We start from the raw sequence: 13,108 nt of genomic DNA, 5'->3' as shown, positions 1-13,108 counted from the left end.
GGTCTTGGTATATGATGTGGTATAGGCCTTGGTATATGATGTGGTATAGGATGTGGTATATGACTTGGTATAGGACTTGGTATATGATGTGGTATAGGATGTGGTATATGACTTGGTATAGGACTTGGTATATGATGTGGTATAGGCCTTGGTATAGGATGTGGTATAGGCCTTGGTATATGATGTGGTATAGGGGGTGGTATAGGTTGTGGTATAGGATGTGGGATCAGACTTGGTATAGGATGTGGTATATGACTTGGTATATGATGTGGTGTAGGACTTGGTATATGATGTGGTATAGGACTTGGTTTATGATGTGGTATAGGATGTGGTATAGGCTCTGGTATAGGTATTGGTATAGGATGTGGTATAAGATGTGGTATAGGTATTGGTATTGGGTGTGGTATAGGATGTGGTATAGGTCTTGGTTTATGATGTGGTATAGGATGTGGTATAGGTCTTGGTATAGGTCTTGGTATAGGATGTGGTATAGGTCTTGGTATATGATGTGGTATAGGTCTTGGTTTATGATGTGGTATAGGATGTGGTATAGGTCTTGGTTTATGATGTGGTATAGGATGTGGTATAGGACTTGGTATAGGTCTTGGTATAGGATGTGGTATAGGCCTTGGTATATGATGTGGTATAGAATGTGGTATATGACTTGGTATAGGGTGTGGTATATGATGTGGTATAATAATGTGTATAGAATGTGGTATAGGATGTGGTATAGGATGTGGTATATGATGTGGTATAGGATGTGGTATAGGATGTGGTATAGGCCTTGGTATATGATGTGGTATAGAATGTGGTATATGACTTGGTATAGGATGTGGTATATGATGTGGTATAGGATGTGGTATAGGACTTAGTATAGGATGTGGTATAGGATTTGGTATATGATGTGGTATATGACTTGGTATAGGATGTGGTATAGGACTTGGTATAGGATGTGGTATATGACTTGGTATATGATGTGGTATATGACTTGGTATAATAATGTGTATAGAATGTGGTATAGAACTTGGTATAGGATGTGGTATAGGACTTGGTATAGGATGTGGTATATGACTTGGTATATGATGTGGTATATGACTTGGTATAATAATGTGTATAGAATGTGGTATAGAACTTGGTATAGGACGTGGTATAGGACTTGGTATAGGATGTGGTATAGTTCTTGGTTTATGATGTGGTATAGGATGTGGTATAGGTCTTGGTGTAGGATGTGGTATAGGCCTTGGTATATGATGTGGTATAGGACTTGGTATATGAGGTGGTATAGGTCTTGGTTTATGATGTGGTATATGATGTGGTATAGGTCTTGGTATATAATGTGGTATAGGTCTTGATATAGGATGTGGTATAGGTCTTGGTGTAGGATGTGGTATAGGCCTTGGTATATGATGTGGTATAGGACTTGGTATATGAGGTGGTATAGGTCTTGGTTTATGATGTGGTATATGATGTGGTATAGGTCTTGGTATATGATGTGGTATAGGACTTGGTATATGATGTGGTATAGGATGTGGTATATGACTTGGTATAGGACTTGGTATATGATGTGGTATAGGATGTGGTATATGACTTGGTATAGGACTTGGTATATGATGTGGTATAGGCCTTGGTATAGGATGTGGTATAGGCCTTGGTATATGATGTGGTATAGGGGGTGGTATAGGTTGTGGTATAGGATGTGGGATCAGACTTGGTATAGGATGTGGTATATGACTTGGTATATGACTTGGTATATGATGTGGTGTAGGACTTGGTATATGATGTGGTATAGACTTGGTATATGATGTGGTATAGGACTTGGTTTATGATGTGGTATAGGATGTGGTATAGGCTCTGGTATAGGTATTGGTATAGGATGTGGTATAAGATGTGGTATAGGTATTGGTATTGGGTGTGGTATAGGATGTGGTATAGGTCTTGGTTTATGATGTGGTATAGGATGTGGTATAGGTCTTGGTATAGGTCTTGGTATAGGATGTGGTATAGGTCTTGGTATATGATGTGGTATAGGTCTTGGTTTATGATGTGGTATAGGATGTGGTATAGGTCTTGGTTTATGATGTGGTATAGGATGTGGTATAGGACTTGGTATAGGTCTTGGTATAGGATGTGGTATAGGCCTTGGTATATGATGTGGTATAGAATGTGGTATATGACTTGGTATAGGGTGTGGTATATGATGTGGTATAATAATGTGTATAGAATGTGGTATAGGATGTGGTATAGGATGTGGTATATGATGTGGTATAGGATGTGGTATAGGATGTGGTATAGGCCTTGGTATATGATGTGGTATAGAATGTGGTATATGACTTGGTATAGGATGTGGTATATGATGTGGTATAGGATGTGGTATAGGACTTAGTATAGGATGTGGTATAGGATTTGGTATATGATGTGGTATATGACTTGGTATAGGATGTGGTATAGGACTTGGTATAGGATGTGGTATATGACTTGGTATATGATGTGGTATATGACTTGGTATAATAATGTGTATAGAATGTGGTATAGAACTTGGTATAGGATGTGGTATAGGACTTGGTATAGGATGTGGTATATGACTTGGTATATGATGTGGTATATGACTTGGTATAATAATGTGTATAGAATGTGGTATAGAACTTGGTATAGGACGTGGTATAGGACTTGGTATAGGATGTGGTATAGTTCTTGGTTTATGATGTGGTATAGGATGTGGTATAGGTCTTGGTGTAGGATGTGGTATAGGCCTTGGTATATGATGTGGTATAGGACTTGGTATATGAGGTGGTATAGGTCTTGGTTTATGATGTGGTATATGATGTGGTATAGGTCTTGGTATATAATGTGGTATAGGTCTTGATATAGGATGTGGTATAGGTCTTGGTGTAGGATGTGGTATAGGCCTTGGTATATGATGTGGTATAGGACTTGGTATATGAGGTGGTATAGGTCTTGGTTTATGATGTGGTATATGATGTGGTATAGGTCTTGGTATATGATGTGGTATAGGACTTGGTATATGATGTGGTATAGGATGTGGTATATGACTTGGTATAGGACTTGGTATATGATGTGGTATAGGATGTGGTATATGACTTGGTATAGGACTTGGTATATGATGTGGTATAGGCCTTGGTATAGGATGTGGTATAGGCCTTGGTATATGATGTGGTATAGGGGGTGGTATAGGTTGTGGTATAGGATGTGGGATCAGACTTGGTATAGGATGTGGTATATGACTTGGTATATGACTTGGTATATGATGTGGTGTAGGACTTGGTATATGATGTGGTATAGACTTGGTATATGATGTGGTATAGGACTTGGTTTATGATGTGGTATAGGATGTGGTATAGGCTCTGGTATAGGTATTGGTATAGGATGTGGTATAAGATGTGGTATAGGTATTGGTATTGGGTGTGGTATAGGATGTGGTATAGGTCTTGGTTTATGATGTGGTATAGGATGTGGTATAGGTCTTGGTATAGGTCTTGGTATAGGATGTGGTATAGGTCTTGGTATATGATGTGGTATAGGTCTTGGTTTATGATGTGGTATAGGATGTGGTATAGGTCTTGGTTTATGATGTGGTATAGGATGTGGTATAGGACTTGGTATAGGTCTTGGTATAGGATGTGGTATAGGCCTTGGTATATGATGTGGTATAGAATGTGGTATATGACTTGGTATAGGGTGTGGTATATGATGTGGTATAATAATGTGTATAGAATGTGGTATAGGATGTGGTATAGGATGTGGTATATGATGTGGTATAGGATGTGGTATAGGATGTGGTATAGGCCTTGGTATATGATGTGGTATAGAATGTGGTATATGACTTGGTATAGGATGTGGTATATGATGTGGTATAGGATGTGGTATAGGACTTAGTATAGGATGTGGTATAGGATTTGGTATATGATGTGGTATATGACTTGGTATAGGATGTGGTATAGGACTTGGTATAGGATGTGGTATATGACTTGGTATATGATGTGGTATATGACTTGGTATAATAATGTGTATAGAATGTGGTATAGAACTTGGTATAGGATGTGGTATAGGACTTGGTATAGGATGTGGTATATGACTTGGTATATGATGTGGTATATGACTTGGTATAATAATGTGTATAGAATGTGGTATAGAACTTGGTATAGGACGTGGTATAGGACTTGGTATAGGATGTGGTATAGTTCTTGGTTTATGATGTGGTATAGGATGTGGTATAGGTCTTGGTGTAGGATGTGGTATAGGCCTTGGTATATGATGTGGTATAGGACTTGGTATATGAGGTGGTATAGGTCTTGGTTTATGATGTGGTATATGATGTGGTATAGGTCTTGGTATATAATGTGGTATAGGTCTTGATATAGGATGTGGTATAGGTCTTGGTGTAGGATGTGGTATAGGCCTTGGTATATGATGTGGTATAGGACTTGGTATATGAGGTGGTATAGGTCTTGGTTTATGATGTGGTATATGATGTGGTATAGGTCTTGGTATATGATGTGGTATAGGACTTGGTATATGATGTGGTATAGGATGTGGTATATGACTTGGTATAGGACTTGGTATATGATGTGGTATAGGATGTGGTATATGACTTGGTATAGGACTTGGTATATGATGTGGTATAGGCCTTGGTATAGGATGTGGTATAGGCCTTGGTATATGATGTGGTATAGGGGGTGGTATAGGTTGTGGTATAGGATGTGGGATCAGACTTGGTATAGGATGTGGTATATGACTTGGTATATGACTTGGTATATGATGTGGTGTAGGACTTGGTATATGATGTGGTATAGACTTGGTATATGATGTGGTATAGGACTTGGTTTATGATGTGGTATAGGATGTGGTATAGGCTCTGGTATAGGTATTGGTATAGGATGTGGTATAAGATGTGGTATAGGTATTGGTATTGGGTGTGGTATAGGATGTGGTATAGGTCTTGGTTTATGATGTGGTATAGGATGTGGTATAGGTCTTGGTATAGGTCTTGGTATAGGATGTGGTATAGGTCTTGGTATATGATGTGGTATAGAATGTGTATAGAATGTGGTATAGGATGTGGTATAGGCCTTGGTATATGATGTGGTATAGAATGTGGTATATGACTTGGTATAGGATGTGGTATATGATGTGGTATAGGATGTGGTATAGGACTTAGTATAGGATGTGGTATAGGATGTGGTATAATAATGTGTATAGAATGTGGTATAGGATGTGGTATAGGCCTTGGTATATGATGTGGTATAGAATGTGGTATATGACTTGGTATAGGATGTGGTATATGATGTGGTATAGGATGTGGTATAGGACTTAGTATAGGATGTGGTATAGGATTTGGTATATGATGTGGTATATGACTTGGTATAGGACTTGGTATAGGACTTGGTATAGGATGTGGTATATGACTTGGTATATGATGTGGTATATGACTTGGTATAATAATGGGTATAGAATGTGGTATAGAACTTGGTATAGGACGTGGTATAGGACTTGGTATAGGATGTGGTATAGGACTTGGTATAGGATGTGGTATAGATCTTGGTTTATGATGTGGTATAGGTCTTGGTATATACTGTGGTATAGGATTTGGTATATGATGTGGTATATGACTTGGTATAGGACTTGGTATAGGATGTGGTATAGGATGTGGTATAGGACTTGGTATATGATGTGGTATATGACTTGGTATAATAATGGGTATAGAATGTGGTATAGAACTTGGTATAGGATGTGGTATATTCATTGTTATAGGACTTGGTATAGGACTTACATGCATTACACTCAGATGGTTATTGTAATATAAAGTTTTGCCAAGATTTAGCGTTGTGCTGCATGAAATCTAGTGACATTAAGTAATTGTAGAGAGAGTAACGTGATTATACAGCTGCAGCCTGAAGTTAACTTAACTGCTGCAGGATGAGAAATCATTTCTTCATTATTCATATTGCTGGCTGTGCCTCTGTTGGATAAATGGAGCTCTGGGAAGCTTCAGGGGTGTGTGTTTGTGTGATGTTTTTGCCTATAATAATTCAGTGTGGATTTCATTACAGTAACTTCAGAGGACTCTCCAGGGAAGTTTGTGTAGCTAAACAGAAAGCCATGGAGCTCTGTAGTCCCATATAGTCTGGGGCAGAGACTAACATTTCACACTGGCGGCGTATCTATCCTAGTCCCACTATACAGTTATCTACTTCCCGAGGAGTTACCATGGCAACAGGCTATATTGCATATCTGGAGGAGTTATCAGGAAGCAGTATTTTGTCATAGAAACAAAAAAGAGGATACATATTTGCTGCATATGTACAGTATTTTAGGACATTATGTAGTTTTTTTTATTTTTAAGGAAAATTGTTTGTCTGCAAAATTTGCTGAGGCTTCTAAAAGTCTAATACCCATTAGTATGTATGTACTGTACTTTATGTGTGGTTGCAGTTGTCTATGTCCTGCCCCTTGTCATGGAATTATTCTAATCAAAAGAGAGAGGCTTAGATTTCTTCAAAACAATGCAACTTTATAATTGAATTACTACACTAACGGAGTTGGTCGGTAACCACCCTTAAGGTAATCACCGAGAACTCTAAGTTCAGAACTAAGCCACAGCATTTCATAGTTAAGACATGTTCTCCTGAATATGTGACAAACAACAGATTTGTGAAATTATACAAAGGTACATTGTGCTATCATGCAACATTTACATTGCACCAGGTTTCTGTCTCTAGGTCATTTAACTACTTTGTTAAACAAACATACTAATGCAACATAAGACACTAGGTCCTTCCCTAAATTCATGAAGTCCAGTATTCATCTGCCACGTGGGAGAAATAAACTGGAGGGAGGTTCTGCCTGGCACCGGCAGTCTTGCACTCAGACACTAATCATGGATTGGAATGCAGTATTTAGGTTTTATCACCTAGGCATCTTAAATCGACTGTCAGCGTTAAGCCTCAGAGACTCATTTCAGAAGAACAGACATTGTGAAAATACTAATAGGAATACATTCTAATATAAAAGTAATGTGATTAACATAACGATGTAATTCTACTACACCCTATTGATATAATGTTGTGATTCCTGCAGGCCTGACAACCACTTCCTAGAAGCCATCTGCTGTTTCCCAATGGTCTACTTCATGGCCGGAACAATAGATAAGTAGGTGTTCATTACTCTTTCGTTACTGGAACTGGAATTCCAATGACATCCCAATGACATTAATAATAATAATAATAATATATGCCATTTAGCGGACGCTTTTATCCAAATCGACTTACAGTCATATGTGCATAGATTCTACATATTCTACACATTATGCAGTGCCTCCCTCATTTACACATTAATTAGCTATACAGTGCATTTGGAAAGTATACGTTACAGCCTTATTCTGAGTTTTATGAAGTTGTTGTTTTTCCCGAATCAATCTACAAACAATATCGCCTAATGACAAAGTAAAAACACAAAATGTTGCAAATGTATTCAAAATAAAACATTTAAAATATCATATATATATATTAGTATTCAGACCCTTTACTCAGTACTTTGTTGAAGCACCTTTGGCAGCGATTACAGCCTCGAGTCTTCTTTGGTATGATGCTACAAGCTTGGCACACCAGTATTTAGGGAGTTTCTCCCATTCTTCTCTGCAGATCCTCTCAAACTCTGTCAGGTTGGATGGGGAGCATCGCTGCACAGCTATTTTCAGGTCTCACCAGAGATGTTCGATCGGGTTCAGGTCCGGGCTCTGGCAGAGCCACTCAAGGACATTAAGAGACTTGTCCCAAAGCCACTCCTGCGTTGTCTTGGCTGTGTGCATCTCAAGGATGATCAATGGAAACAGGATGTCCAAAACCTTTTATTTGCTTTCTATTTATGTTAAATAGTTTTAATTCATCCATTTTAGAATAAGGCTGTAACTTAACAAAATGTGGAAAAAGTCAAGGGGTCTGTATACTTTCCGAATGCACTGTATATTATGTATATTACTATCCAGGGGATTTGCAATTAACGAGTGTCAGTAATGACATATTATAGGTCAGGTAAAAGTAATGAATGTCATAATATGATATATTGTGTTGGTTTCTCTTTGTGGCAGCTTGTCACGATGTGTTGTGCTATGATGGGTTCTCTTTGTGGCAGCCTGGACAATCTTCTGCAGTGTGGCATCATCTATGCTGATAACCTGGTGGTAGTGGACAAGGAGAGCACCATGAGTGCTGAGGAGGACTATATGGCAGACGCCAAAACCATAGTCAACGTACAGACCATGTTCAGGTATGCTGTCAGATGCCTGCTTCTATGTTTAATGAGCGTCTGCTAAATGACTTAAATGTAAATGTAAATATACAGTAAATGCGCTGCACACAGATTGGTTGCAGGTCTTCATTTCAAGTAACCTATTACGGCACAGTGTGGACTACTTGCAGTATAGTAAATCATTATAAATACTATGTCTTTAAAATTCAAGAGGGAAAATCATTTTTGAAGCATGGAACTGACATAAAACAATGAAATACACTCTGGAAATTCAAAGTCATTTAAAATTCAGATGGAAGTATCAGATGAAAGTCTCAGATGAAAGTCAGATGACAGTGTTACATGAGAGTCAAATTAAAGTGTTAGATGAGAGTCAGATGAAAGTCTCAGATGAAAGTCAGATGACAGTCAGATGAAAGTCAGATCAGATGAAAGTCTCAGATGAAAGTCAGATGACAGTCAGATGACAGTCAGATGAAAGTCTCAGATGAAAGTCAGATGACAGTCAGATGACAGTCAGATGAAAGTGTTACATGAGAGTCAAATTAAAGTGTTAGATGAGAGTCAGATGAAAGTCTCAGATGAAAGTCAGATGACAGTCAGATGAAAGTGTTAGATGACAGTCAGATGGAAGTGTCAGATGAAGGTGTTAGATGACAGTCAGATGGAAGTGTCAGATGAAGGTGTTAGATGACAGTCAGATGGAAGTGTCAGATGAAGGTGTTAGATGACAGTCAGATGGAAGTGTCAGATGAAGGTGTTAGATGACAGTCAGATGAAAGTGTTAGATGATGGTGTTGTTTTTCATGAAAGTAAAATGAATAAACCATTGGTGAATCTGTATTAAACAGCATCTATCAGAGCATCTATCAGTGTCATGCCCTGTCCCCAGTGCGGGTGCATAGCCCGGTGCGGTATATTCCAGCTCCGCGTATCGGCCGGGCTAGATTGAGCGTCGAGCCAAATGTCATGAAGCCGGCTCTACGCATCTGGTCCCCAGTGCATCTCATTGGGCCGGCTTACATGGCACCAGCCTTGCGCTCGGTGTCTCCGGTTCGCCTGCATAGCCCAGTGCGGGCTATTCCACCTCGCCGCACTGGCAGGGCGACCGAGAGTATTCAACCAGGTAAGGTTGGGCAGGCTCGGTGCTCAAGAGCTCCAGTGCGCCTGCACGGTCCGGTCTATCCAGTACCACCTCCACACCCCAGCCCTCCGGTAGCAGCTCCCCGCACCAGGCTTCCTGTGCGTGTCCTCGGTTCAGTACCACCAGTGCCAGCACCACGCATCAGGCCTACAGTGCGCCTCGCCTCTCCAGCGCTGTCGGAGTCTCCCGCCTGTTCAGCGCAGCCAGAGCCTTCCTCCTCTACAGCGCTGCTGGAGTCTCCCGCCTGTTCAGCGCAGCCAGAGCTGCCAGTCTACATGGAGCAGCCAGAGCTGTCAGTCTGCATGGAGCAGCCAGAGCTGTCAGTCTGCAAGGTGCTGCCAGCCTGCATGGAGCAGCCAGAGCTGCCAGCCTGCATGGAGCAGTCAGAGCTGTCAGTCTGCAAGGAGCTGTCAGTCTGCAAGGAGCTGCCAGTCTGAAAGGAGCTGTCAGTCTGCAAGGAGCTGTCAGTATGTATGGAGCTGTCAGTCTGCAAGGAGCTGCCAGTCTGCACGGAGCCGCCAGAGCTGCTAGTCTGTAAGAGGCTGCCAGAGCTGTCAGCCTACATGGAGCAGCCAGAGCCGCTAGTCAGCGTGCAGCAGTCAGAGCCGCCAGTCAGCATGGAGCAGCCAGATCTTTCAGTCTGCCAGGATCCGCCAGTCAGCCAGACTCTTCCAGATCTGCCAGTCAGCCAGAATCTTCCAGATCTGCCAGTCAACCAGACTCTTCCAGATCTGCCAGTCAACCAGACTCTTCCAGATCTGCCAGTCAACCAGAATCTTCGAGATCTGCCAGTCAACCAGACTCTTTCAGATCTGCCAGAACTGCCAGTCGGCCAGGATATGCCAGTCGGCCAGGATCCACCAGTCAGCCAGGATCTGCCAGTCAGCCAGGATCTGCTGAGACCACCAGCCAGCCAGGAACTGGTAGATCTATCTACCTGCCTGAGCTTCCTCTCACTCCTGAGCTTCCTCTCACTCCTGAGCTTTCTCTCACTCCCAAGCTTCCTCTCACTCCCGAGCTTCCCCTCAGTCCCGAGCTGCCTCAGTCCCAAGCTGTCCTTCAGTCCCGATCTGCTCCTCAGTCCAGTGGGGTTCTGGGTGAGGACTACTAGGCCATGGTCGGTGGCGAGAGTGGACTATCCAGGGACGCGAGGAGAGGGGACTAAGACATTGACTGAGTGGGGTCCACGTCCCGCGCCGGAGCCGCCACCATGGACAGACGCCCACCCGGACCCTCCCTATTGTTTTGAGGTGCGTTCGGGAGTCCGCACCTTAGGGGGGGTGGGTTCTGTCACGCCCTGGTCGAAGTATTTTGTGTTTATCTTTATGTATTGGGTCAGGCCGGGGTGTGGCATGGGTTTTTTTGTATTGTGGTGTGTTTTGTCTTGGGGTTTTGGTGTTGGTATTGGGATTGTAGCTTAGTGGGGTATCTAGCAAAGTCTATGGCTGTCTGGAGTGGTTCTCAATCAGAGGCAGGTGTTTATCGTTGTCTCTGATTGGGAACCATATTTAGGCAGCCATATTCTTTGAGTTTGTTGTGGGTGATTGTCCTTAGTGTCTTTGTTCCTGTCGTTGTGTTAGTTCACACAAGTATAGGCTGTTTCAGTTTTCGTTTTGTTATTTACGTTCTTTGTTTTGTAGTGTTTGTGTTTATTCATGTTTACGTTGTTTATTAAACATGGATTGCAATCTACACGCTGCAGTTTGGTCCGACTCTCCTTCATCACACCAAGAGAACCGTTACAATCAGGGTAGAAACTTTTCATTCAACATCCCAAAACTGAAACCATGCATCACTGCTAGATTGGTACTTACCCATGAGCCCAAAGCATTGAACCTCTTTGACTCCTTCCTTCCTTCCTACTCTCAATTCAATTCAAGGGGCTTTATTGGTATGGGAAACATGTGTTAACATTGCCAAAGCAAGTGCGGTAGATAATATACAAAAGTTAAATAAACAATAAAAATTAACAGTAAACATTACACATACAGAAGTTTCAAAACAATAAAGACATTACAAATGTCATATTATGTACCGTAATTGCTGGACTATTAAGCGCACCTGAATATAAACCGCACCCACTGAATTATTAAAAAATATGTATTTTGTACATAAATAAGCCACACATGTCTATAAGCCACAGGTGCCTACCGGTACATTGAAACAAATGAACTTTACACAGCCTTTAAATGAAACACGGCTTGTAACAAAAATTAAACAGTGGCCTACCAAGAAAGTCATTGGTCACTATCTTCCTCCTCCTGTGCACTGAAACCACTGAAGCCATCTCCTTCGGTGTCGGAGTTGAATAGCCTCAGATCCGATGCTTCATCCGATGTTGGATCGTTTTCATTGACGCTCTCGTCACTTTCATCCGGAGGCAAATACCCCGCTGAGCTCATGCTGCCCCTTCAACACGCAGCAGTCCAGCCTTGTCTCTCAGATCGTTCACAGCTTTGTGGAAGTTACCTGTGGTGCTGATGTTTAGGCCAAGGTATGTATAGTTTTTTTGTGTGCTCTAGGGCAATGGGGTCTAGGTGGAATTTGTATTTGTGGTCCTGGCGACTGGACCTTTTTTGGATAACCATTATTTTGGTCTTACTGAGATTTACTGTCAGGGCCCAGGTCTGGCAAAATCTGTGCAGAATTTATATCTAGGTGCTGCTGTAGGCCCTCCTTGGTTGGTGACAGAAGCACCAGATCATAAGCAAACAGTAGACATTTGACTGCAGATTCTAGTAGGGTGAAGCCAGGTGCTGCAGACTTTTCTAGTGCCCGCGCCAATTCGTTGATATATATCTTGAAGAGGGTGGGGCTTAAGCTGCATCCCTGTCTCACCCCACAGCCCTGTGGGAAGAATTGTGTGTGTCGTTTGCCTATTTTAACCGCACACTTGTTGTTTCTGTCATATGTTTTACCCTCAACACCACTTTCCAGCAATTTGTATAGCAGACCCTCATGCCAAATTGAGTCAGATGCTTTTTTGAAATCAACAAAGCATGAGAAGACTTTGTCTTTGTTTTAGTGTGTTTGGTTGTCAATTAGGGTGTGCAGGGTAAATACATGGTCTGTTGTATGGTAATTTGGTAAAAAGCCAATTTAACATTTGCTCAGTACATTGTTTTCATTGAGGAAATGTACAAGTCTGCTGTTAATGATAATGCAGAGGATTTCCCCAAGGTTGCTGTTGACGCATATCCCATGGTAGTTATTGGGGTCAGATTTGTCTCCACTTTTGTGGATTAGGGTGATCAGTCCTTGGTTCCAAATATTGGGGAAGATGCCAGAGCTAAGGATGATGTTAAAGAGTTTTAGTATAGCCAATTGGAATTTGTTGTCTGTATATTTGATAATTTCATTAAGGATACCATCAACACCACATGTCTTTTTGGCTTGGAGGGTTTTTATTTTGTCCTGTAGCTCATTCAAGGTAATTACTCTGGATAAGAGCGTCTGCTAAATGACTTAAATGTAAATGTAAATGTAAATTAGAGAATCCAGTGGGTTCTGGTAGTCTTTAATAGTTGGTTCTGAGGTTTGTATTTGGTCCTGTATATGTTTTGCTCTTTATTCTTTGTTATAGAGCCAAAAAGATTGGAGAAGTGGTTTACCCATACATCTCCGTTTTGGATAGATACCTCTTCGTTTTGTTGTTTGTTAAGTGTTTTCCAATTTTCCCAGAAGTGTTTAGAGTCTATG

The 13,108-nt window shown here is 41.3% G+C and overlaps 1 protein-coding gene across 10 annotated transcripts in view; it reads left to right on the top strand.

The window, feature by feature from the left end:
* Positions 1–13,108, top strand: part of LOC124036573 (potassium channel subfamily T member 1-like) — a 164,306-nt gene that overhangs the window by 139,022 nt on the left and 12,176 nt on the right. For all 10 annotated transcript variants that reach the window (XM_046351309.1, XM_046351308.1, XM_046351302.1 and 7 more), the window contains 2 exons: positions 7,096–7,167; positions 8,149–8,283. In XM_046351309.1, coding sequence (XP_046207265.1) covers positions 7,096–7,167; positions 8,149–8,283 — 207 coding nt within the window. The remainder of the gene's footprint in view (positions 1–7,095; positions 7,168–8,148; positions 8,284–13,108) is intronic.

This window comes from Oncorhynchus gorbuscha, linkage group LG05 (assembly GCF_021184085.1).
Source record: "Oncorhynchus gorbuscha isolate QuinsamMale2020 ecotype Even-year linkage group LG05, OgorEven_v1.0, whole genome shotgun sequence".
Classification (NCBI taxonomy): Eukaryota; Metazoa; Chordata; class Actinopteri; order Salmoniformes; family Salmonidae; genus Oncorhynchus; species Oncorhynchus gorbuscha.
Note: the sequence above shows the minus strand (reverse complement) of the source record. Positions and strands in the feature narration are given on the sequence as shown.